General features: G+C 44.9%; 1 protein-coding gene across 3 annotated transcripts in view; it reads right to left on the reverse strand.

Moving 5' to 3' along the window:
- The window catches only part of sv2 (synaptic vesicle glycoprotein 2), a 79,968-nt gene that overhangs the window by 10,527 nt on the left and 42,511 nt on the right, over positions 1-26,930 (reverse strand). For 2 of the 3 annotated variants that reach the window (XM_041178269.1, XM_041178267.1), the window contains exons 7-10: positions 11,649-11,729; positions 11,461-11,499; positions 5,902-5,991; positions 2,929-3,017 (exon numbers count right to left, since the gene is read on the reverse strand). In XM_041178269.1, coding sequence (XP_041034203.1) covers positions 2,929-3,017; positions 5,902-5,991; positions 11,461-11,499; positions 11,649-11,729 — 299 coding nt within the window. The remainder of the gene's footprint in view (positions 1-2,928; positions 3,018-5,901; positions 5,992-11,460; positions 11,500-11,648; positions 11,730-26,930) is intronic. The other variant, XM_041178268.1, reaches the window with a different exon arrangement.

The following is a 26,930-nucleotide window of genomic DNA, read 5'->3' on the forward strand; positions in this document are numbered from 1 at the left end:
CTGCTTCAGTCAATAATAGTCGTCTGAGCCAAAATCTACACTGGCTTTATTTTAATTACTGGCTGCATTCCTATGGAGGATTTGCAAACAGGTACTCTTTATCCTGTAGAATGAATCATGTGCATCAAGAAACCAAGCACAAGTGGAGTCGTGCATCAGAAATGGATTCACTTTTCCACAGGGCGAGGGTTACGTGAGATTGTAGCAGATCAGAAGCAGTAATTGTTTCCGGGTCATCGTGATCCACACCAGCCTCACAGAGATTTTATTTAACCAGACCCCTCTTTCCTACCCCAGCCTCCACCACCCCCCACCCAATTTTATTAATCCCAGTGCAGGCGCTGGAACACAGCTGTGGCTGTCAGCCTTCACTTATCAACATCCCATCTTTGGTGATGCCAAGGGAGAGAAAAGAAAGATATTCTCAGGTAACTCACAGCTGCCTCCTAATAGTTTTACCTTCCCCTTGACTTTATGAGGTAACCACAGGCAAGTTGAATGACTCCCCTTTAATAGTGTGTGGAAACACCAATATATCAAACCCCTATCACCCTGGCTTATTCCCCTCTTATCTTTGTATCTTCTCTTCAGTTCTTGCATCATATTCTACTGTGACCAACATAAGAATATAAATATAGGAGCAGGGGTAGACCATAAGGCCTGTCGAGCCTGCTCCATCAATCAATACGATCGTGGCTGATCTTGGGGTTCAACTTCACTTTCCTGCGCGTTCCCAAATCCCTTCATTCCCTGAGACACCAAATTTCGATGCCTATTCCAGCCTCAAACATACTCTACGATGAAGCATCCACAACCCTCTGGGGTAGAGAATTCCAAAGATTCACAACCCTTTGAGTGAAGAAATTTCTCCTCACCTCAGTTCCAAATGATCGGCCCCTCATCCTGAGACTGTGCCCCTGTGTTTTAGATTCCCCGACCAGGGGAAACAACCTCTCAGTATCAAGTCCTTTCAGCATCTTGTATGTTTCAATGAGATCCCCTCTTATTCTTCTAAACTCCAGAGAATACAGACCCAATTCACTCAGCCTCTCATCCCATTAATCATTGGATTTTTCAACTGAGAAGCCCTAAATCCATGAAGACCACCAATCTCCCCCAGCCTCTGCCAGAATCGCCCTGGTTGGTTGGTGATGAGGAATTTAATGGGAAGACAGTGGGGCAGTGTTAATGGTACTGGACTAGTAATTGGGGACATGGGTTCAAATCCCACCATGGCAGCTGGTGGAATTTAAATTCAATTAATAAATCTGGAATTGAAAGCTAATCTCGGTAATGGTGACCATGAAACCGCCAATTGTCGTAAAATCCCATCTGGTTCACTAAAAAAATACAATGTCCTTTAGAGAAGGAAATCTGCCACGTTACCTGGTCTGACCTACTTGTGACTCCAGGCCCACAGCAATGTGGTTGACTCTTAACTGTCCTCTGAAAAGGCCTAGCAAGGCACTCGGCTCAAGGGCAGTTAGGGATGGGCAACAAATGCTGGTCCAAGAAAGCAGAAAGTGTGGTGCCGCAGCCCAAAACCCCCTCACAGGGCACCAACTCCTTGACCCCACAGTGAGGAGAGTGACGGTGTAACACTCGGAAATACCCTCCATTCAGGTCTATTCTGGTGAGCAACTGAATCAAACCCCTGCAGAACCAGAATAGAGAAGAATTCGCAAACACTTTGAGAGCTGCTAATGAGGTCTCATAAGTCAGCAGCCTGATTGGTGGTATCGGGACATCTTCATTCACCTGCCCAGTCTCCATTTCACAAAAATGTGTCAGGCTGCTTTATTAGATAGAAACATGCACAAATTCACACCATTAGGAACTTAATTTATAGTTTTTGCCAATTGAGGTGGGAGATATCAGTGTGGAATACAGCAGGTGTACTGACACCCTAAGGTTGAGTGAGGCACAGTCAGAAGCTCCCTCAACTCTGGTCCCCAACAACATGCACTAATATCATTGCATTGTGAGCGCTCTTTCTGGTCTTCCTGCAGGCAGTCAACCTGCCAATTCCAATTCAACCTTTCAGCCCATGTTGCAGAGCTGACTGGACAGTGGGTTTTAATGTTTACTCATTATACCACCCATGGAACCAGGTTCTGAACAATCAGAATCCATTCACACAAGCTTCCAATAATAATGTCCTGGTGCAGAGAGGGGATAAACTACAATAGGAGGGTAAACCATCACATAGGAGAGATTAAACATTACTATACAGCTAAAAGTCAGAGCCTAGATTTAAATTGTAATGTGCGGACGCTGATCTTCCAAAACCCACAACCACTACCATCTAGAAGGACAAGGGCAGCAGACACAAGGGAACACCAATACCTTGAAGTTCCCCTCCAAGTCACTCACCATCCTGACTTGGAAATATATCCGCCGTTCCTTCACTGTCGCTGGGTCAAAATCCTGGAACTTCCTCCCTAACAGCACTGTGGGTGTACCCACGCTGCATGGACTGCAGCGGTTCAAGAAGGCAGCTCACCACCACCTTCTCAAGGGCAATTAGGGATGGGCAATAAATGCTGGTCCAGCCAGCGACACCCACACACCATGAATAAATAAAAAAAGGGCACCTCGATTAGACGGGACTAAGACACTGGCCACAGATTCCTCTCCAGATCACTGATGCCCACTACCCCTCCTGATCACTCGCTGTCCAGTGACACCGCATCCCTACATGCTCCATGACTATCTAGTTACCCCCTTCCAGACGGTAGGTGTGCACATGGATAGCAGGTAGAGAGAGGCTCAGTCTTGGCTCTGATGCCTCCACCAGTTAAAAGCCCCTCCACGCTTGGTGTCCATCTTCACCAACCAAGGGAATCAGCCCAAAATCAACAACTTTTGGAAAACACAGGAAGAAACTGAGCCCAGTTTGCCCAAGGTTCTGTCTTCGGACTGACTCACCCAAACGAGATACTGAAGAAGATGATGGAGAGAAGAACTGATGTTAGTCGAAGCTTCTGGGCAAGAATCTTCCTGATGGGATCCAGCCCCTGAAAATAAGAACAGGATTGTTAACAACACCTTTTGATCATCACTTGCCTGTGCGCTGAAGTCCACATACAAGCTTCAGGAACAGGCGTTCTAACTGAAATGAAAGCTGCTAATTAGGTCTCATAAGTCAGCAGCCTGATTGGTGGTATCGGGACATCTTCATGAAAGGTCGAGAAGTAATGGGGAGAGAGGGGAAGGAGCGAGTACTAGTTAGGGGAATTATATTGGGCTGGGGAAATGCACTGCAGAGCCCCCAGGGATCAAAGCTGGGATCCTATTGGACTGTAGACTATCCCAGGGATCAAAGCTGGGATCCTACTGGACTGTAGCATTCCCCAGGGGTCAGTGTTGGGATCCTATTGGACTGTAGAGTTCCCCAGAGGTCAATGCCGGTGTTCTACAGTATATTTCCCCTCTGGTTCTCTCCAGTGTTTTCAATCAATGATCAATGATCCACGTGTCAGAGGAAACAGCTTCAGCCTGTTTGCTCTATGGAAACCCCTCATCATTTCATTAGGTCTCTCCTTAACTTGCCCTTCTCTAATAACAATCCCAGCTTCTCCAATCTCTCCACATATCTGAAGTCAATCAGCCCTGGTAAATCTCCTCAGCACCCTCCCCAGAGCCTCAACCTCCATCCTAAAGTGCAGTGCCCAAAATTGTACATAATACTCCAGCTGACATTGAGCCAGAGATTCTGTAAAGGTTTTGCATGACTTCCTTGCTCTGGTATTCAATGCCCCTATTTTCAAAGCCAGATTTCTCATATACTTTAACCACCTTGCCAACCTGTCCTGTCACCTTCAGCCGCACATCCCTTGGCTATTGCAACCCTTCAAAATGGGGCCATCTGGATGCTGCTGCCTTTCCAGTTCATTTCTCTCAAAGTATTGAACTTCCCACTTACCTGTATTAAGTCACATAGCTGTCTATTACACCACCTTGTCCAAGTCCTCCTGAAGCCTGCAATTATTCTACTCACTATCTACTGCCTTACTAAGTTTTGTATTATTCACAAACTTCAAAACTGAACTCTGCATATCTATGCCCAGGTCACTTATATGTGAGAAGAGCAGTGGTATTGATACTGATACTGATCCCTGGGGTACTGCATACTTCTCTTCAGTCAGGACAACATCATTACTACACTCTGCCCCATCGCTTAATCGTCCTGCCATCCCTTCATTATTGTGCGCCACTTCCCAAATAAATCAGTTATGGGGGGAATTGATCAAATGCCTTTCGAAAGCCCCAGATACAACATTTACTGTCCTAGCTTCATCAACCCTCTCCGTTACTCCAAATAACTCTGTCAGGTTAGTCAGACAATTTGCCTTTAACAAATCTGTGCTGGCTGTGCCTTATTATTCCATGCCTCTCTCCAAGTAAGAATTCATTCAGTCTTTGACAAGGAACTCTAGTATCTTTCCTGGTGTTCTGTTCAATAGTTATCCTTCAACCAACATCGCTGAAAGAAATGATCTGGTCATTATCACATGGCTGTTTGTGGGAGCTTGCTGTGCACAAATTGCTTTCCTACATTACAACAATGGCTACACTTCATTGTCTATAAAATGCCTGGGGCGTCCTGAGGTTGTGAAAGGCACAGTCAAAATGCAACTTTTTTATTCTTTCAATAACTGTAAAACAGCAATGTTTGTACACAACAAACCAAGACATGTGGAGATTGTACCTTCATTATCTGGTGTGAGAAACAGAGATTGTACCTTCATTATCTGGTGTGAGAAACAGAGATTGTACCTTGATTATCTGGTGTGAGAAACAGAGATTATACCTTGATTATCTGGTGTGAGAAACAGAGATTGTACCTTCATTATCTGGTATGAGAAACAGAGATTGTACCTTCATTATCTGGTGTGAGAAACAGAGATTGTACCTTGATTATCTGGTGTGAGAAACAGAGATTATACCTTGATTATCTGGTGTGAGAAACAGAGATTGTACCTTCGTTATCTGGTGTGAGAAACAGAGATTGTACCTTCATTATCTGGTGTGAGAAACAGAGATTGTACCTTCATTATCTGGTGTGAGAAACAGAGATTGTACCTTCATTATCTGGTGTGAGAAACAGAGATTGTACCTTGATTATCTGGTGTGAGAAACAGAGATTGTACCTTGATTATCTGGTGTGAGAAACAGAGATTGTACCTTCATTATCTGGTGTGAGAAACAGAGATTGTACCTTCGTTATCTGGTGTGAGAAACAGAGATTGTACCTTCATTACCTGATGTGAGAAACAGAGATTGTACCTTGATTATCTGGTGTGAGAAACAGAGATTGTACCTTGATTATCTGGTGTGAGAAACAGAGATTGTACCTTGATTATCTGGTGTGAGAAACAGAGATTGTACCTTGATTATCTGGTGTGAGAAACAGAGATTGTACCTTGATTATCTGGTGTGAGAAACAGAGATTGTACCTTGATTATCTGGTGTGAGAAACAGAGATTATACCTTGATTATCTGGTGTGAGAAACAGAGATTGTACCTTGATTATCTGGTGTGAGAAACAGAGATTGTACCTTGATTATCTGGTGTGAGAAACAGAGATTGTACCTTGATTATCTGGTGTGAGAAACAGAGATTATACCTTGATTATCTGGTGTGAGAAACAGAGATTGTACCTTCGTTATCTGGTGTGAGAAACAGAGATTGTACCTTGATTATCTGGTGTGAGAAACAGAGATTGTACCTTGATTATCTGGTGTGAGAAACAGAGATTGTACCTTGATTATCTGGTGTGAGAAACAGAGATTGTACCTTGATTATCTGGTGTGAGAAACAGAGATTGTACCTTGATTATCTGGTGTGAGAAACAGAGATTGTACCTTCATTATCTGGTGTGAGAAACAGAGATTGTACCTTCGTTATCTGGTGTGAGAAACAATCAGCCCGACTGTCGTAAAACTTTATGTTGCATTTCTCAGCAGAAGGCATCAGGAGGCGCTCAACCTGGGAACCAACACAAACAATACAAAGGGATCAGCTGCTTAAACAGGGAAATGACAACTTCTGAACGGAATGCAAAATATCCAAACGAGAGAGAGAGAGAACATAAACTCATGGGTTCGGGCAGACGAGCAGGTCAACAGGGGTGTGGGGGTGGGACTGGGTGGGGGCGGGGCAGGGGCGCAGTGGGGGCGGGGCAGGGGCGCGGTGGGGAGTTTGTAAATAACTGAGGGCCCAGCAATGATCACTGTGACACTCAGTACTGGGCATTGTCAGTTGTCATCTACTCAAGCTTCCAAATTTCTGCCATGGGTCTTCATGTGACTGAACAGGTCGGTTTTCAGCCCAAAGATCTTCTTGTTCATGGGGCTGGACGTGGTGATGGGGTCCAGAGTGCAGGATTGCTTCCTTTTCACCCTTTGCTCTATCTCATGATTAACACGTTGGTGTCAAAGTGTGGTACAGCCTGATGGACAAGTAGTTGCCATTCTGAATGATTGGTAGCAAGTCCCTCCCAGTCATTAATGTCAATGCCACTGCCTTTCATAGAGAGCTTCAGAGTGCCTTTGAAGCATTTTCTTTGTCCTCTCCAGAACGTTGAGAGTTAAGAGAACAGGATCTGGCGGATGGATGGCTTTCAGCCAAGTGGACACAGTGGCCTGCTCATCCAAGTTGATTTTGCAGTTTTGCCTGAATGCTTGTGGAGCTGGCTTCAAGAAGGACACTAGGCATTTGTTCAGTGGTCCTCCTATTGAATCCAGAGGATGTGACAGAGGCAGAGCTCGTGAAATTTCTCTCGTGTGCTGATACATAGTCCTCACTGCAGTAAAGGAGCACCGTGATGACTACTGCACTGCACACCTGACTTGCGGAGGTCTTTGTCGTCAAACACTCGCTGCCATAGTTTATGGAAGGCTGAGCTGATGCAGCTGATCTGGTGTTGGATCTCCTCATCAGTGGTGGCCCTTTGAGAGAGGTGGCTGCCAAGATACGGGAAGTGCTCAACATATTCCAAAGCGTCTCCTTCAATGTATGTGGGAGGTGGAATATTTGGCCGACCAGGCATAGGTTGATATAACAGTTCTGCTTTGGCAACATTCAAGGACAGGCCCAGTTTCTTGTGCGCAGAGTTTAGGAGATCGAGGGTGGCTTGCAAATCTGGTGCAGAGTGGGCAACAATACTGCAGTCATCCACAAACTGTAGATCATGTGTGTCTATGGTGGTCAGTTAAACTTTGGCACAGAGGCAACTGAGGTCAAAGAGTTTTCCATCTAGATGGTATTTAATACTGACAGCAGGGGGCAGTTGATCTTTGATGAGGTGAATAGTCACTGTCAGGTAGATTGAAAATATTATGGGGGCTATCACACAGCCTTGCTTGACCCCAGTCTGGGTTTTGAAGGCATCTGTTTTGGATCCTACTCATATCATCATGAAGCAATCACAAGATGATGATGAAGTTTCTTGGACATCCAAATCTTTGGAGCACAATCCACAGAGTCTCATGATTTACTGAGTCAAATGCTTTGATCAGGCTAACGAACGCAGTGAAGAGGTCCTGGTTTTGTTCTCGACATTTTTCTTGGATTTGTCTGGCAACAAGAGCCATGTCAGAGGTTCCTCTGGAAGGTCTAAAGCCACATTCTGTCTCTGGGAGGATTTCCACAGATGCGGGAAGTAGGTGATTCAGGAGAATGCGTGTCAGGATCTTTCCTGCTATGAACAAGAGAGAGATACCTTGATAGTTTCCACAGTATGATTTATCTCCCTCCTTGAAGATTGTTATGATCTTTGCATTCCTGAAGTCAGGAATGGGGGGGTATGTTTTCGTCAAATCCTTGGGATGAGTACATGGAGTCGTGATGTGTGCATAAGCCCACCAGCTTTGAAGGCCTCGACTAGAATAACATCGGGGCTACTGGCTTTGCTGTTTTTCACCAGTTTGATTGCTTAGAACCACAGAAAAGTTACAGTGCAGAAAGAGGCCATTCAGCCCATCGTGTCTGCACCAGCTAAAGAGAAAAAAGAAACTAGCTGCTCATTTTAATCCCAATTTCCAGCACCTGGTCTGTATCCTTGCAGGTTACAGCATTTCAGATGCAGATCCAGGTACCTGTTAAATGAGTTGAGCATTTCAGCCTCAATGACCAACATAGGCAGTGAATTCCAGACACCCCCACCATCCTCTGGGTGAAAAATCTTTTCCTCATGTCCCCTCTAATCCTTTTACCAATCCCCTTAAATCTGGTAATTGGCCCCCCAGCTAGGGGAAACAAGTCTTTCCTGTCTGCCCTATCTAGGCCCTTCAATTTTGTAAACCTCAATTAGGTCACAACTTAGCCTCCTCCTTACTAAGGGAAAAAACCCTACCCTACCCCATCGCTCCTCGTAGCTGCAATTTTCAAGCCCTGGCAATATTCTTATAAATCTTCTCTGCACACTCTCCAGAGCAATTATGTCCTTCCTGTCATGTGACGACCAGAACTGTACTCAAAATTACAGGGTTTTATACAGTTCCATCATTACACCCCTGCTTTTGTATTCAATACCTTGCTCAAGAAAGGAAAGCATTCCATATCAACACAAAAGCAAAAAATGCTGGAAAAACTCAGCAGGTCTGACAGCATCTGTGGAGAGAAAGACAGAGTTAACGTTTCGAGTTCGTATGACTCTTTATCAGAACTGGTCATACGGAACCGAAACGTTAACTCTGTCTTTCTCTCCACCGATGCTGTCAGACCCGCTGAGTTTTTCCAGCACTTTTTACTTTTGTTTCAGATTTCCAGCAACCACAGTATTTTGCCTTTATCAAAGCATTCCACTTGCTTTTTTGACCACCTTGTCCACCTGTCCTGCCACCTTCAAGGACCTGTGGACATGCACTCCAAGGTCTCTCACTTCCTCAACCCCGCTCAATAACTACCCGTTTATTGAGTATTCTCTTGCTTTGTTTGCCTTCCCCAAAAGCATTACTTGTACTTTTCCAGATCAAATACCATTTGCCACTTCTCTGCCCACTCAACCAAACCATTATCATCATTCTGGAGTGGACAGCTATCCTCTTCACTACCAACTACAGGACTTGGTGCAGTTCTCCCACCAATGGTGACTCACCCATGGGTTCTACCACAGGGTACTGGGGGATGGACTGGAGAGTATCAGTTGCTAATGTAGATTCACGGTTGAAGAGTTGTTCAAAATGTTCTTTCCAACATTGACAAATGGCATTGTCATCCTTAGGAAGAGAAACACCATCCTGTGAGCAAAGAGGGCCTCGTCCATTTGGCCTCACTCAATAGGCGGTCTCTGTGGCTTCAAAAAGGCTTCGCATGTCATGGCGCACAGCATACCTTTGGATCTCTAGGATTTCTCCTTCCATCACATGTCCTTTATCTTTTGGATTTGTCTTTGGACATCAGCCTTGAGCTGTTGGAATGTTGCTTTCTCGACACGAAACCTTGGCTTGTTCTGCCTGGGAATTCTGTTCCAGGAGTTCACAAATTCCAGCATCATTTTCCCAAACCCAGCCTGTTGATGAAGATATTCAAACCCAATGGTCTGGGCACAGGTGTCTAATTGACTTTTTTTTGATCCCGTTGTTCTGAAATTGAGTTGAGTGTCTGAAGATTTTCCAGATTAGGTGTGAGCTGCAGTTGGAATTCCTCTCTTCAGTCAGGCTGCCGTGGGGCTGAGACATTGATCTCATCTCTCCTGGACTTTTGGTTCTTGCGATGTCTTGGTGCTAGATGGACGTTCATCATTGATTGAACAATTTTATGACCTGTCCAGAGGCCATTAGTCCCCCACATGGATCAAATGATAAAGACAGCACTTGGGTCTTTGACCTGAACAATGACATAATCCAGGAGGTGCCAGTGCTTTGATCTAGGATGCCTCCATGTGGTTTTGTATTGGTTATTCTAGTGGAAGAGGGTGTTTGTTATAATGAGGCCATGCTGAGCACACTTTGTCAGCAGGAGGATGCCATTTGCATTGGCTTTTCCCACCCTGATTCCTCCCAATGGTTCTGCTCCAGACATCAGTGTCACAGCCAACCCTGGATGTCCCCCAGAAGGATAATCTTTTAGTGAAGACTTTATCAAGGCCAGAACAAAGCTTTTCCTTCTTTATCTTCATCGGAGTCAAGAATTGGGTATAAATGCTGATGATAGTGGCACCTTGGTTACAAATGAGCCATAGGTGAAGTATCATGAGTCTTTCATTTATACAATTGAGAGTTCTGGCAGTGCATCCAAGATTTTTCCAAATCTTTCCTTTCCTTTCCAGTAGTTGGTGTACTCCCCTGCTTGTTCCTTCAGCTGCCCCTCCCCAGGAATGTGGGTCTCACTGTGGGCAGTGATGTTAATTCAGAGTCTCAATAACTCACATGATTGCAGTTCTTTCTGGACAGTCACTTCTTGAGATTATCCTCGAGTGTTCTAACATTCCTGGTTGTCACATTTAGAGTTTTCTTCCTTTGAGCACAATGTTGAGATTCCACAGGGCGTGGTTCCCCAGCCAGGAGAAAGTGGGACAGCCTGTATTTTGGGCGCCTTTTCTAGTCCCCTCCCCATTTGGGGTGAGCAGAGGGTATTCAGTCACAGATGCTGCTGCCCAAAGAGACCTCTGTCCTTATACAGGTGTCCAATGATCTTCTTGCATCTGTCGTCTATGTGCAGATTCTTGACTAGGGACTCCCAGATTCACAGCCCTGCCCCCCTCTCCAATTTGCCATCACCACAGGACTTTGATCCTGCATAGAGGCCTTTGCGTGACTTTGTCTAACATGCAAGCCTTGGAGCGCTGACATTGTGCACACTACCTTGACGTGTTGGTGGTAAGGTTTCAAACCACAATGGCTGGGGTCACCTTGCTGCTACAGCCTTCTTCCACCTTCGCAGCCGGTGAGATGCATGGTCTTCCTTCACTTGTTCTGCCGTTAAGGACATTTTGGATAGCATTTTGGCAGATCCCCCTGATCTTGCCACCATTAACATCCCTACCAGGAGCAAGGAGCTCCAGGTGGCATTGCTCAAGGGATCAGTGGAACACACAAGGCTCTTCACCACATCAAGGTGATGAGTCACTGAGAACCAGTTGTAACAGTCTAGCAACCAGAAAATGACCAATTTATTGTTACACTCCATTTTCTGTCAATATTATTCCAAAGTCACAAGCCCTAATTTTATTCAACAAATTTTTGCCTGACAGTTTTTTGAATTTTTTATGAAAATCCAAATACACTCCATCCATTTTATACCCTGCTACCCTCAAAAAGCCCTAATAGAATTGTCAAACACAATTTTGTTCATAAAACCACATTGCTTCTGCCTAATCATCTTATAATTTTCTGTTTTGTTGGCCCTTCCCGAATAATGGATTCTAGCATTTTCCCAACAACTGATGTCAGACTAAATGGCCTGTAGCTCTCTCCTCTTCTTCTTGAACAGCTTTAGCGATTTAGAGCTTACCTTTGGCAAGAGGTCAGAATCCTGCAGAGTCATTAACATCTAAGCAAAAGATAAAAATAACAGTGGAAAGAGAAAGAGAGAGAGAGAGAGAGAGAATGTTAATGCAGAGGAAAGTATGCAGGGCAGTGCTAAAGTGAACGAAGCTGCAGGAAGTAGACAGAAGATAACAAGAACTGCTGCTCACTTACTGAGAAGGAGCGAGCTGTCCCACGGTTATTCCAGTAAAACATGCGTCGGAAAACCCGGAGGGCGTCATTCTCTCGACCAGCCTGAATGGGGTAAAATAAAGCAGTCGGTTTATTAGATTAATCCCAAGCTACCAATCCTCCCAAATAACCCTCCTCCATCTCTAGACCCTGCCCTTTGCCAAGACTCCCAAAACTCAGAGCTTCAGCAACAATAACCAACCCAGTCAACGTAGGTGTCCAGTCCGTAAAGTACCTTTAACGTGACAGAACTCCCAAAGGCTTCACAAGAGCGTTTAGATAAAACTTGACCTTGAGCAATATAAGGACAGGTGATCAAAAGCCCGTTTAAAGAGTGGGCTTGACGGAACTTCTTGATAGAGAGGTAGAGGTTTGGCCGGGTGGGGGTTGATTTTAAGAGACACCAGAGATGTTAAAGGCACAGCCACAAATGGTGGAGCAATGAAAATCGAGGATGTGTAAGAGGCAAGAACTGGAGCAGTGAAGAGGGGTCAGGCTTTCCACACGTATGTAAGGCAGGAGAAGCGAGCAGGGGACCAGTAACCAGGAGCAATCATGTACCTCAGGCAAGTGCATCAGTCAATCTCATTGCAGCAAACATCAGCAACACCTCCTACCTAGAAAACGGAGAGAATAGGTTTGCGGGAAATAAAGCAGGTGAAATTGAGCTGAAGCAGGGGTAGGTGGCAGTGGAAGAGCAGAAGGAGCCGGTCCTTCCACAGTGGTGAAACATAAGGATTTTGATCTCTGGGGTCAAATGTTTAATGATGCTTTGTAAGGATTAGATGTCATTGGAGAACGTCATAGCAGCTTTTATCAAATGGCAGCAAGTGTGAAGGTGCAGCTCCCCATGAATGGTACCTTCATTGTTATCGGTTTCTATTCTTGTCCTTGATCATGTGTTTGTTTGCTGTGTTCTGATGACCAGAGACCTTAACTGTTTCTCCTTCCTCATAAGCTGTGAGACCTGAGTGCTTCCAGAATTTTCAATTTTGAAATTTGCATACCCACAGCTTAGAGAGTCTGCAGTCCACCTTGGTGCACATGGTAACTGCAGCATCACCCGCAGCACAGCTAACTTGGCATAGGCCCATTACCAATATATGCAGCTCCGATGAATTCCCTCACCCTCACCAAACAGGTTTGGATAGTCAAAGCTCCTCCTCGGACAGATATTCTGTGGCGAGTGACTCACCTCCTGAATTCCCAAAGCCTGTCTACTATCTATAAGGCACAAGTCAGGAGTGTGATGGAATATGCTCCACTTGTCTGGATGAGTGCAGCTCTAACAACGCTCAAGGAATTTGATATGATCCAGGACAAAGCAGCCCACTTGATCAGCACCCCATCCACTTTAAACCCTTCGCCACCAGTGCACAGAGGCGGCAATGTGTATCATATACACTGCAGCAAGGCTTCTTCGACAGCACCTTCCAAATCTGCAACCACTACCACTGAAAAGGACAAAGGCACCTGGTTTATGGGAACACCATCAGTGCAAGTTCCTCTCCCAAATCGCACACCAGCCGATTTGTGAAATCGCAGTTCCTTCATCACTGCAAGGCCAACATCCTAAATCTCCCTATGAAGCAACATTGTGGCAGTACCTGCATCACAGAGACTATAGTGGTTTTCCACCACCTTCTCAAGGACACTGAGGTATGGTCAATAAATGCTAGTGCTGCCCAAATTCCAATAACATGGAACATGTCGTGTCTTTAATATCATGAAACATCTCAAGGCGAAATACAGGAGCATTGTAAAACAAAAACAGACACAAATCCACATGAGGCAGTGTAAGGACAGATGGTCAAAAGCTTGGACAAGGAGGTTGGTTTCAAGGATCATCTTAAAGGGAGAGGCTTAAGGAGGGAATTCCAGAGCTTGGGGCCGAGGCAGCTGAAGGCACAGCCACCAAGGATGTGGTGATTACAATCAGCAATGCTCAAGAGGCCAGAATTAGAGGAGTGCAGATATCTTGGAGGGTTGTGGGGCTTGGAGGAGATTCCAGAAAGAGGGAGGGGTGAGGCCATGGAGGCATCTCAAAAGTACTTTACAGCCAATGAAGTACTTTTGAAGTCACTGCTGCAGTGTAGGAAATACAGCAGCCAATGTGTGCAAAGCTAACTCCCATAAACAGCAATATGAAAATGACCAGACAATCCATTTTTTGTGATGTTGATTGAGGGATAAATATTGGCCAGGACATCAGAGAAAACCCCCCTGTTCTTCTTCAAAATAGTACCCTGGGACCTTTTGCATCCACCTGAGCAGACAGATGCAGCTCAGTTTAACGTTTCATTCAAAAGACAGCATCCCTGACAGTGCAGCACTCCCTCAGTACTGCATTGGAGTGTCAGCCTTGATTTGCGTGCTCAAGTCCTGGAGTGGGGCTCAAACCCAGAACTTTGTGACTCAGAGGAAAGGTCCTACCAACTGAGCCATAGTTGACAGCTTAACTGGGAGCCAATGTAGGTCATCAAGCACAGGAGTGATGGGTGAATGGGAGTTGGTGCAAGTAAGGACACAGGCAGCAGAGTTTTGGATGGCCTTAAATTTACAAAGGGTAGAATGTTGGAGACCAGTCAACAGTGAGTTGGGGTAGTCAAGTCTACAGTTGACAAAGGCTGAATGGGGGTTACAGCAGCAGATGAGCTAAGACAGGGTCGAAGTCAGGCAATGTTTTAGAGGTAAAACAGGCAGTTATAATGAAGTGGTCAGTAGCTTGTTTCGGGGTCAAAGATGACACCAAGATTGTGAACAGTCTGGCTTAGTCTCAGACAGTTGCCAGGGAGAGGGATGGGGGAGTCGGTAGCCAGGCGATGCTGATGAATGAATAAAAAAGACTTCACAGACCAAATGCAGCAAGATAACAATTGAGGCTCCAATGTCATTGTTGCCACTGAATCTCCTGGCTTAGTTCAGTGGGCCCAGTAACATGGAGGCCAGGAATAGGGTGAAGGCCGAGGTGGCACCAGGTCTCTCCCAACCGCAATACATTTCTGATAAAAACAAAAAAACTGCGGATGCTGGAAATCCAAAACAAAAACAAAAACAGAATTACCTGGAAAAACTCAGCAGGTCTGGCAGCATCGGCGGAGAAAAGACTTGACGTTTCGAGTCCTCATGACCCTTCGACAGAACTTGAGTTCGAGTCCAAGAAAGAGTTGAAATATAAGCTGGTTTAAGGTGTGTGTGTGGGGGGCGGAGAGAGAGAGAGAGAGAGAAGTGGAAGGAGGGGTGTGGTTGTAGGGACAAACAAGCAGTGATAGAAGCAGAGCATCAAAAGGTGTCAACAATAGAACAAAAAAACACATAGGTGTTAAAGTTAAAAGTTGGTGATATTATCTAAACGAATGTGCTAATTAAGAATGGATGGCAGGGCACTCAAGGTATAGCTCTAGTGGGGGTGGGGAAAGCATAAAAGATTTAAAAAAAATTTTTTTTTTTTAAAAAAAAATGGAAATAGGTGGGAAAAGGAAAATCTATATAATTTATTGGAAAAAAAAGGAAGGGGGAAACAGAAAGGGGGTGGGGATGGGGGAGATAGCTCACGACCTAAAGTTGTTGAATTCAATATTCAGTCCGGAAGGCTGTGAAGTCCCTAGTCGGAAGATGAGGTGTTGTTCCTCCAGTTTGCGTTGGGCTTCACTGGAACAATGCAGCAAGCCAAGGACAGACATGTGGGCAAGAGAGCAGGGTGGAGTGTTAAAATTGCAAGCGACAGGGAGGTTTGGGTCATTCTTGCTGACAGACCGCAGGTGTTCTGCAAAGCGGTCGCCCAGTTTACGTTTGGTCTCTCCAATGTAGGAGAGACCATATTGGGAGCAATGAATGCAGTAGACTAAGTTGGGGGAAATGCAAGTGAAATGCTGCTTCACTTGAAAGGAGTGTTTGGGTCCTTGGACGGTGAGGAGCGAGGAAGTGAAGGGGCAGGTGTTGCATCTTTTGCGTGGGCATGGGGTGGTGCCATAGGAGGGGGTTGAGGAGTAGGGGGTGATGGAGGAGTGGACCAGGGTGTCCCGGAGGGAGTGATCCCTACGGAATGCCGATAGGGGGGGCGAAGGGAAGATGTGTTTGGTGGTGGCATCATGCTGGAGTTGGCGGAAATGGCGGAGGATGATCCTTTGAATGCGGATGCTGGTGGGGTGATAAGTGAGGACAAGGGGGACCCTATCATGTTTCTGGGAGGGAGGAGAAGGCATGAGGGCGGATGCGCGGGAGATGGGCCGGACACGGTTGAGGGCCCTGTCAACGACCGTGGGTGAAAAACCTCGGTTAAGGAAGAAGGAGGACATGTCAGAGGAACTGTTTTTGAAGGTAGCATCATCAGAACAGATGCGACGGAGGCGAAGGAACTGAGAGAATGGGATGGAGTCCTTACAGGAAGGGGGGTGTGAGGAGCTGTAGTCGAGATAGCTGTGGGAGTCGGTGGGTTTGTAATGGATATTGGTGGACAGTCTATCACCAGAGATTGAGACAGAGAAGTCAAGGAAGGGAAGGGAAGTGTCAGAGATGGACCACGTGAAAATGATGGAGGGGTGGAGATTGGAAGCAAAATTAATTTCTGCAATACGTTTCTGCTATTTAGCCAACCCTCTCCAATGACTTACATATTCCACATTGCAGACAGCACTGGTCCCTTGTACTGCTAGCCTAGAAAGAGCTAGAGGCATAAAAGTTCTTTGCTGAAGTGACAATCACTGGGTGCCTTCACTGGAGTTTGGCCAAATATGATAATAACTTGGTCATCACCTTCCTGCTGAAACAAAGCCTCCGCAAGAGTCATTCCTTAGACAAGTGCAGGTATGTCAGCTCTAGCTGCGGTGTGGGTGGGAGAGTAGTGGTGGCACACAGGCCACCTTCCAAAAGTCAAGAAGTGCTGAATCAATAAAGTAGGAAAGACATGAAAGGTAAGTATGGAAGTAGTATTCTGCGCTGTTCCAAAAAAAAACAGAAACTAATGGTAATTTGTCAGGGCTTTGCTGAGCCAGTGGCTGTGCTTAACAGTAAAACAATTCTCATTGATGGAACATTAGCATAGAGCAAACCAATCAAGCCCATTGCTGTGACTCATGCAGTGCTGACTGCTCAGAAAATTATAAAGAAAGTGAATTCATCTGAATTATCTCAGGGAGACCTCTATACTATTTCTGTTTCATGTTTTTGGCTTGAAACCTGCTGGTTTCAGGCCACCTAAGGTCAGGCGTTTTATTCTAAAGAATCATAGAGAGTTACAGCACAGAAGGCCATTTGGCCCATTTAGGAAGACTGGCTGCTGGACAGAGAGGCTGTAGCCCCAGTTGTGGCTCAATGGGTAGCACTCTCACCCCTGAGTCAGAAGGTTGTTGGTTCAAATCTCATTCTGGACCTACTGAAAGTGCTTATCTCAGAGCTAAGCATGCTTTTGTGATATACTAGTGTTTTTTAAGAAGGTCCAACAATTTGAGTCTTTTGTGAATAGTTTTGATTTTCTGACAAAAAGCTTTTGTGACTTACGACTGCTTTTTATGAAGGTCCATCAATCTTTTGTGAAAAGTTGTGATTTTCTGACTAAGAGTGCAGTGCTGAGGGAGTGTTGCATAGTCAGTGTCTTCTGGATGAGCCATTAAACCAAGGCTCCATCTGTTCCCTCAGATGAGGGTAAAAGATCCCACAGCATAATTTTGAAGCAAAGAAGGGAACTTATCTCTGTCATCCTGGCTCGTATTACAAGACCCTGTAACCAACATCACAAACAGATTATCTGGTTGTTGCTGGTTGTGGGAGCTTGCTGTATGCAAACTGCCTGCAGAATTTCCTGCATTCCAACAGAGATCATACTTCAAAGGCTGTAATGTGTTTTGAGATGTCCTGAGGCTGTGAAAGGTGTTATATAAATGCAAGTTCTTTCTCCGAATTCAGAAGTTTTGAAGGATGAAACACCACACTTCTAACACCTTGTGAGTATGCAAGAGCAGGCTTTTTCATTGTGAGATTATGATTCAATTCACTGCACCTTAATGCGGCCAACATGCCACAAAGAGTAGTAGGACCACCTCCTGCAGCCTGATAAAACCCAATGAGCAGCCCAGGGTGATACAAAAGAGTGTCAGTGTGTGGTGACATTGACACAGGAACCAGCTCAGTGTCCAAGTCAGCAGTCACTAATTTTGGCTTTTCAGATTTAAAAAACTCAGAAGTGCATAGTTAGAGGTCTCAGGTGGGTCTTCTGGAGATAATATTGGGTAAAGCAAATTATTTTGAGGTACTCCATGTGTATGAAGACATGGCGCCTCAGAAATGGACTTTCACATATCTCGTATTCAACCTGCCTCCAGGAGACCAGCAGTAGGGAAAATCAAACAAAAGTCCACTCCAGTGACATTTCCACATCCAGACCGAATTGAGCCATTATACAAAAGAGCCGATACTCCCATTCGTCATCCAGCCACACACATGGAGTAGGCACTTGGGCAAGTTAATTAAAGGCCATTCCTACAATCTCAGGGAGGACAGATTGGTCTTGGATTGTGTGCAGTGGAGAATTACAGGTTGCACAGACCAGGCCCATGTTCTCTTGCATTTAGAAGGTTAAGGAGCAGTCTGATTCAGTTGTTGAACATAATTAAATGAATTAATAGAGCAGATCGAGAGAAACTATTGGAGGAGTTCAGAACAAGTGGGAACATAACCTTAAAATGAGAGCTAAGGCCATTCAAGGGTCACAAAGCACTTCTTTACACAAAGAGAAGTGGAAATCTGGCACTCTCTCCACAACAGCTACTGAAGCGGGGGGGGGTCAATTGAAAAATTCAAAACAGGGATTGCAAAGATTTCTGCTTGGCAAAGATAATAAGAAATATGGAACCAAGGCGGTAAATTGAGCTGAGATACTGATCAGCCAGAATCTAACTGAATGATTGAACAAGCTGAAAGGCCTACTCCTGTATCCGTGTTCTAATGTAACAGCACCCAACCATGAGTTCCCTGGAGTTAAGTGGAGACATGGGGAAATCATGGCTTTTAAAGCTTTGGCCACCATATATTTCCACTGGCTATTGTAATTTGTACGGGGGGGCGAAAAAATTCTGATCATCAACAAAATGTTAAAAACGTTAATATAATTTCTGTTGGTTAGTCTGGTGTTCAAATCCCTCCATAGTCTTGCAAGCCCCCCTCCGCCCCAGCACCATATCTGCAACCTCCCAACCTCCACCAGCTCTGCAACCTTCCTGGAATTCTGCGTTGTCCAATTCTGGCCTCTTGAACATTCCTTTCAATTGAAGCATTCAAAGGGAATTGGATTGTTATCTGAAGAGGAAGAACGTGCAGCGTTATGGGGAGGCGGTGATGGAGTGGCCCTAATCGAGTTGCTCATTTGGAGGGTTAGTGCAGACATGATGGGCTGAATGGCCTCCTCCTGTGCTGTAACAGCTCCGTGGTTCCTTTGCCCCACTATAGGCGGCCATGCTTTCAGCTGTCTAGGTCCCAAGCTCTGAAATTCCCTTCCCAAACCTCTCTGTCTCCCTTTCCTCCTTTAAGATGCTAACCTTAAAGAGTACTGTGCACAGTTTTGGTCTCCTTATTTAAGGCTGGACATAATTGCATTAGCAGTTCAGAGAAGGGAAAGGTTAGACAGGTTGGGCCTGTATTCACTGGAGTCTTAAAAGAATGAGAGATGATCTTAGTGAATCATAACAGATTCTGAAGGGGTTGACAGGGTAGATGCTGAGAGGATGCTTCCCCTTGTGGGAGAGTCCAAAACTAGGGGACACAGAGGTCTCCCATTTAAGACAGAGATGAGGAGAAATCTTTTTCTCTTAAAGGGTCATGAGTCTGTGGAATTCTCTTCCCCAGAGAGTGGTAGAGACAGAGTCACTGAATATTTTTAAGGCAGCGATAGATAGATTCTTAACTAACAAGGGAATCAAAGGCTATGGGGGTAGGCAAGAAAGTGGCATTGAGGCCAAAAGCAGATCAGCCATGAACTTATTGAATGGTGGAGCAGGCTCGAGGGGCTGAATGGCCTATTCCTGCTCCTAATTCATATGTTCTTATTAACATCTTTAACAAAGCAACTTGTGTGATGCCTCCTTCTTTAGGTTAGCGTTATTTTTGCCTGAGAACACACCTGTAAGTATTGTGGGACGTTTTACTAAGCTAAAAGGTGCTATTTAAAGGCAATTGTTGCAATTCTGATCCTTTCCTCGTGCCATTGCAATGGCACTCTATTCCAACAGGGAATGAAGGTGTTAATCGGAACAACTGAATTATGAAAATGGGTGACTTTGAAGGAACAATGGGAGGATTTGGCAAGTTAGCATGGGGTTGTCAAATATTCATGAGTCAGGAATGACTCATCGCACTCGCTGTGAAAAGTGCCGATTTCATGGCAAAAGCAGCCAAATAAATAATATTTATTCTGATCACTCCAATTTGTATTTTTAGCTTACAAATGTCAAACATTGATCCTCTAATGTGCAAGTTTGGTCTTGCCTTCCAGAGCTGGTAAATTATGCTATTATAATTAAAGCAAATCTTGAAATTTGGAGAGCAGCACTGCAATAAAACAGACAGGCTATAATAAAGTAACTTGAGCTATCAGCAAGAGTTAAGTAATAGATTGCACATTTAGGTGACAGTGCTACAGACACTGGACAATTGCACTGAACACCATCAGCCAAATCCACCGGTAATAGCCCATCTATTGTTACAGAAGCTAAAACAAAATGATGGCTGACACTCCAATACAGTACGATGGGAGTGCTTGCACTGTGTGAGATGTCAACCTGAGGTCCTGCTTCCCTCTCAGGTGGGCAGCACTATTTTGCAGAAGAGCAAGGGGGCTAACCAGGGTCACTGGGACAATATTTATTTCTCAATCAGCATCACAAAAACACAGATTATTGGTCATCATTACATTGCTGCTTGAGGGAGCTTGCTGTGCACAAATTGGCTGCTGCATTTTCTACATTACAACAGTGACTACATTTCAAAAATACTTCATTGGCTGTAACGCACTTTGAGGCGTCCAGTGATTGTGGAAAGCACTATATATGTGCAAGTCTTTCTTTTCATATCACATTGCTATTTGTGAGAACTTGCTGTTCTTAATTAACTGTTGTATTTCCTGCATTACAACAGCAACCACCCTTCAAAAAGTGGTCTTCATTGGACGTGAAGGGCTAAGGGATACGCTGAGGTCATGAAAAGTCCTAGATAAATATAAGACTCTCTTTCCTTTTTCAACTGCCAAAATACAGTTAAAGGCATCATCCCTTTGGGTGAGGCCCAGAAGGCTGGCACACCAAGAGAAGCTTGTCACTTCCGCATCTTGCATCATTTCCCATACAGAATCTATACTGCAAACTGCCCTGTACAGCTGACGGCGAGACTGAATGGTCAGGTAACTCATGGCGATTGCTGCTGTGCTGTGCACCTCAACTAATCTTGAAACAAGAAAATGACTGAGTCACTCAGAGACTAGTTTAATAGCAGGGTCGCCTCTTGATGAGGAGAAAAGGAGTGGGATCACCTGCCCTTCTGTCCTCCCATTAAGAAAGTACATTAATAAGCAAAAAAGAAAAGGAAAGAACCTATTTATAACCACACCTTCAGGATGTTCCTAAGTGGTTTACATAGGATTACATTGAATATACAGCACAGAAACAAGACCATTCAGTCCAGCCAGTCCATGTCGAGTTTACACTCCACTCGAGCCTCTTCTCATCTTTTTCCCATCTAAATTTACCATTTTAACCATCTATTCCTTTCTCCCTCATATGCTTGTCTAGTTTCCCCTTAAATACATCTATGCTATACTTCAACCACTCCCTATATTAGCGAGTTCCACATTCTCACCACTCTTTGGTGAAGAAGTTTCTTCTGAATTCCCTGTTGGGTTTCTTGGTGACTATCTTATACTGATGACCTGTAGTTATGCTCTTCCCCACAAGAGGAAACATTCTCTCTGTATCCACTCTTTCATTATTTTAAAGATCTCTATTAGGTCACCAATGAAGCCTTTTCTCTTTTTTCAAAGAGCCTGTCAATCCTTTGCTAAGTACGCCAATGCATTTCTGGTATCAATCTTATAAACCTTCCTTGCACCCTCTCCAGTGCCTTCATACCCTTTTTGTATTATGGCGACCAGAACTGCACAGTGTACTCTATGTCTGGTCTAAACCAAAATTTGAAACAGATTTAGCATAACTTCCCCATTTTTCAATTCTATACCTCTAGAAATAAATTCTAGTGCTTGGTTAAATTTTCTTATGGCCCTGTTAACCTGTTGTGCAACTCTTAGTGACTGACGTATTTGTACTCAGAGATCGCTTTGTTCCTCTACCCCACTTAGAATTGCACCATCCAAGTAATAAGTGTCCTCCCTATTCTTCCTACCAAAAAGTACTAACTTGTATTTACCTGTGATGAACAGCGGATGAAGTATTTTTGAGCTAATGTTATTGTTTTAATGTAGAAAATGCAGCAGCCAATTTGCTGCTAGTGGAAACTTGCTGTGTGCAATGAGATGATGACTAGATAAATCTGTTTTTAGTGATGTTGGTTGTGGTGACAAATATTGGCCAGAACACAGAAAAATTCCTCTGCTCTTCAAATCTTTAATGTGGGATCTTTAACGTCCACTTGAGAGCACAGGCCTTGGTTTAATGTCTTAGTACCACATTGGAGTGTCAGCCTGGTTTTGTGCTCAAGTCTCTGGAGTGGAATTGGAACCCACCACCTTCCTAAACAGAGGTGAGAGTGCTACCATTGAACCATAAGTGACATCCAATACAGCGTTGGCTGACCTGGGTTTATTACCTTGCTCTGTACCATGGTCTGGAAGTGTTTCAAAGGTAGCCTTAGTTGTCTTTAGTTCAAACTGATTGCTCTGTTGTGGTTCTGCCCTATACCTATTTCCCTTTTCTCCAGCAGTCCCTTGGGATCAGGATGATTTGCTTCCACTTTGGCTCCGTGAGTTCTGGGATGGCTGGTAAATCCATATGGCACAATCTGCAGACTCTGCCATATGCAGTTGGTGCTTGAAGGGTTGGGTATCAATTTATCAATTGAATTTAAATTCCACCAGCTGCTGTAGTGGGATTTGAACCCACACAACTGGAACATTAGCCTGGGTTAGTAAACCAGAGATGTTTCCACTAAAACATCATCTTCCCCAAAGCCTCCTTCCCCCATCTCTTCCATGAGTCAGTGGATATGTTTGACCGCTTCACAGATGCTTTGAAGACATCCCTAAAGCGTTTCTGTTGTCCTCCTGGGATTCGCCTGTCGCGACCTGTTTCTGAATAGATATTTCACTCTATAAGGATATACAATCCATGTGTCTATTACTACCATCATGTGAGAGGGAAGCTCTCAAAAAGAGTTTGCCACGTGATACACTGAACTCCCTAAAACCATAGATGGGCTTATATTTCACCCCTTCTTGGATTCACCTAGTTCTGTCGAAGGGTCATGAGGACTCGAAACGTCAACTCTTTTCTTCTCCGCCGACGCTGCCAGACCTGCTGAGTTTTTCCAGGTAATTCTGTTTTTGTTCCCTAAAACCATCATGTGAGACTTAGGGTATAGGGCCCTTTAGATTCTTAATGGTTGGAAAAGGGAACTGAATACCCAAAGAGCCTTGGAGTTACAAAACAAAAAAGCAGCCCCAATCATAACACCCAGAAATAATCTTTCATTGGCCCCGATTCTTCCTGTAAAATGGAAATTAAGGCCTGGGTTTTTTTTGCTCCTGAGGCAGACGGGCAGGTCAGGAAGTCTACCAGCTGGCTGCACCCACCTCCAGAAAAAGTACAAAAGTGCCCTGAATGGCAGGGGACGGTGGGGGGGAGGGGCAGGTGGAAAGAGGTGCAGGAGGGAGTCAAGCCTGCCACCTCCAGGCACAGGGTTGCCGAGCGCCAAGGTGGGCTGGTTAAAAGGCCCACCTCGGTTTTCTGAGTCTTTGTCCTGGTTGTTTTGTTAAATATTAGGCCCTCTAGGTCCTCGCTCTTCAATCCCCCCACCCAACCAGCCACACCCCACACATGCCAACTCATGCCCCCACCCCATGGCCCCTATGCCATCTTATTGACAATACATGCCAATTTATGAATGCATGAACACCCTATATGGTCCCTTATAGCCCCATGCTAAATCATGTCCCTCACCCACCATCCTTTGCCAAGGTAGAAGCGTTTACGTTGCAGCCCTATTTCAACCAATTCTACCTCCACCATGCACAGCAAGCAGTGTATACAACATTTTCATACTGCTGATTTGATCAAGTACCAACATCATGCCTGAAGACGGAAGTCATCGATGTCAGAAACACGGGTCATTTTCAAGACTGGCATTGACTGTTATATCTGCTAACGTTGAAGGGTTCTCTGTAGCTAAACAAAACATCCTTGCTACATTATGCAATGAGTTGCAGTGTGATGTCCTCTCCCTGCAGGAGACACAGAGGAAGTGAGAACAACCGCCCAAAAATACCAGGAATGTTCCCGGTTATTGAAAGACCTCATCGACAATATGGCAGTGCTGTATTTGTTAGAGCTGGTTCAGTTGTAGAAGCCACTTCTAAAACAGAGGAGGACCACATCGAAATTCTAACTGTAGAGCTGAGCAAAGTAGCAGTGACCTCAGTGTACAAGTCACCCGGCACAGATTTCAGCTTTCTAACCCTGTACCCAACCTGCACAGTAAACTACAGATCATCATCAGAGACTTTAATAGCCACAGTACCCAATGGGGGTACAAAGAGTCTAACAACGATGGAGAAGCAGTCGAAGAATGGATGGACGCTAACCAGCTTAGTCTCATCCAAGATCCTAAAGTGCCAGCCTCCTTCCACAGTGCCTGTTGCAAGTGTAGCTATAACTCAGATCTTGTCAGCAACGACATCGCTGGCTTCTGCAAGAAGCTTGTCACAGACCCAATACCACAGACACACCGTCCTATTGGTATCCAGGTAAATGCAGCAGTGTTACCAACCATCGTACCATACAAAAGGCGCTTCAACTTCCAGAAGGCCGATTGGAACGGGTTCATACGAGCACTTGACTGCAAGGTTAAACGCATTAAACCATTACCTGAGCACTACAACCTGTTTGCAAAAGCTGTCCAGAAAACAGCCAGAAGGAAAAGCCCCTGAGGTTGTAGAGCACACTACATCTCTGGTCTCACCAAGGAGAATGCTGAACTCTACTGGGAGTATGTCTCAATGTTTGAATCTGACCCCTTCTCAGAGGAAACAATATCTACCGGTGAGAGGGTGATGTTAAGTATCTCTCAAGAGCGTCAAAACACCTGGGACACCTTGATAGAGACAGCAGATCTTACAAAAAACAGCAAGAAGGCATGGTATCCCAAACTTGGAAGTGATCCCAAGAAAGCTGCCCAACATCCAAATGTGTCTGCAAACCAAGTTGCACCCAGTTGCTCCTAAATGGAAACATCAACAAGAAACAACCAAGAGCACAACCAGATAGGAAGAAGTACAGCGATGACCCTGGCTTCACTGGACCATTCACCATGGAAGAGCTAGAAACTGGTATATCTAGTCTAAACCACGGGAAAGGAATTGGTCTTGACAACATAGCAACAGAGCAGATAAAGCATTTTGGACAGCAAGCAAAGAAATGGCTCCTACAATTGTTCAACCACACCTGGCAACACACAAGCTACCTAATATTTGGCAGAAGGCACGTGTAATAGCACTATTATAGCCCAGAAAAGATCCCTCAGATCCTAAGAGTTTTCGGCCAATTTCACTGTTTTGCCACACCAATTAGCTGTTTGAATGCCTGATACTCAATAGGATAGCACCAACTGTAGATGGGAAGATCATTCCAGAGCAAGCAGGTTTCTGTCCCGGCAAATCAACAACAAGCCAACTGCTCAACCTCACACACCATATCGAAGGTGGTTTTGAGCAAGGGATGGTAACAGGTGCTGTTTTTGTAGACCTGTCAGCAGCATACGATACAGTGAACCATAGACGTCTCCTCTGCAAGATCCTAGAGATGACAAAAGATATTCACTTAACAGAGCTGTTAGAAAGCATGCTTCAGAATCGCCGGTTCTATGTTGAACTAGGTGGGAAGTGCAGCAGGTGGCATATTCAGAAGAATGGTCTTCCTCAGGGAAGCGTGCTTGCACCGCTGCTGTACAACATCTACACGAATGATCAACCTATAGATGGTGTCAGACACCGTTTTATATATGCTGATGACTTATGTGTCACTGCCCAAAGCACTGATTTTAACACCATGGAGAAAACGCTTTCTGAGGCCTTGGAGGGACTAACATCCTACTACGAAGAAAACCACCTTCGCGCAAACCCATCAAAGACGCAAGTTTGTGCATTCCACCACAGAAACCGTGAAGCCAAACGTCAGCTTAAAGTAACCTGGTGTGGAGCAATACTGACGCATTGCGAGCACCCTATCTACTTAGACAGATGCCTCACCTTCAAGAACCACATTGAAAAGATAAAGGCAAAAGTGAGCGCATGAAACAATATCCTGAATAAGCTCACCAACACAAAATGGGGAGCAAGCTTGAAAACATTGCAAACCAGCGCACTTGCTCTTTGCTATTCCACTGCCGAATACGCCTGCCTGCATGGGAAAGATCTACTCATGCTAAGAAGATGGATGCTGTTCTGAATGCAAGCTGCTGACTTATCACAGGTTGTTTAAAACAAACAAACACCAACAGCCCATATATCCTGGTGGGTATCACTCCCCCTGATATAAGAAGAACAGTAGCCAGCAAGAAAGAGCGACTCCGTCAAACATCAGATGAGAGGCACCCTCTACATGGTCATACACCTACACCCAGCCGCCTACAGTCAAGGAAGAGCTTCATGAACAGTGTTGTTCCATTACAATCAACCCCATCTGAAGCCTGCATCGCCTTGTGGAAAGACCAGCTCGCCAGTCTCAAACAACCCCCAGCGATGGAAATTCTACCGGATGAAAGCTTTCCCCCAGGAGCTAATTGCAACTGGGCAACCTGGAAGTGCCTTAACAGACTTAGGATTGGTGTAGGTCATTCAAAAGTGTCACTAAGCAAATGGGGATATACAACCAGCCTGACAACTTGTGAATGTGGAACTGAGCCACAGACTATGCAACATCTCCTGCAATGCCTATCACTAGAGGAACCCTGCAATGTTGCAGATCTTGCCGAATTCAACAACAAGGCACAAAAATGTGTCCAGTTCTGACTGGGCCATGTATAGACTGTCCGTGGACACGATAAGAAGACGAC

This window comes from Carcharodon carcharias, chromosome 32 (assembly GCF_017639515.1).
Source record: "Carcharodon carcharias isolate sCarCar2 chromosome 32, sCarCar2.pri, whole genome shotgun sequence".
NCBI classification, from domain to species: domain Eukaryota; kingdom Metazoa; phylum Chordata; class Chondrichthyes; order Lamniformes; family Lamnidae; genus Carcharodon; species Carcharodon carcharias.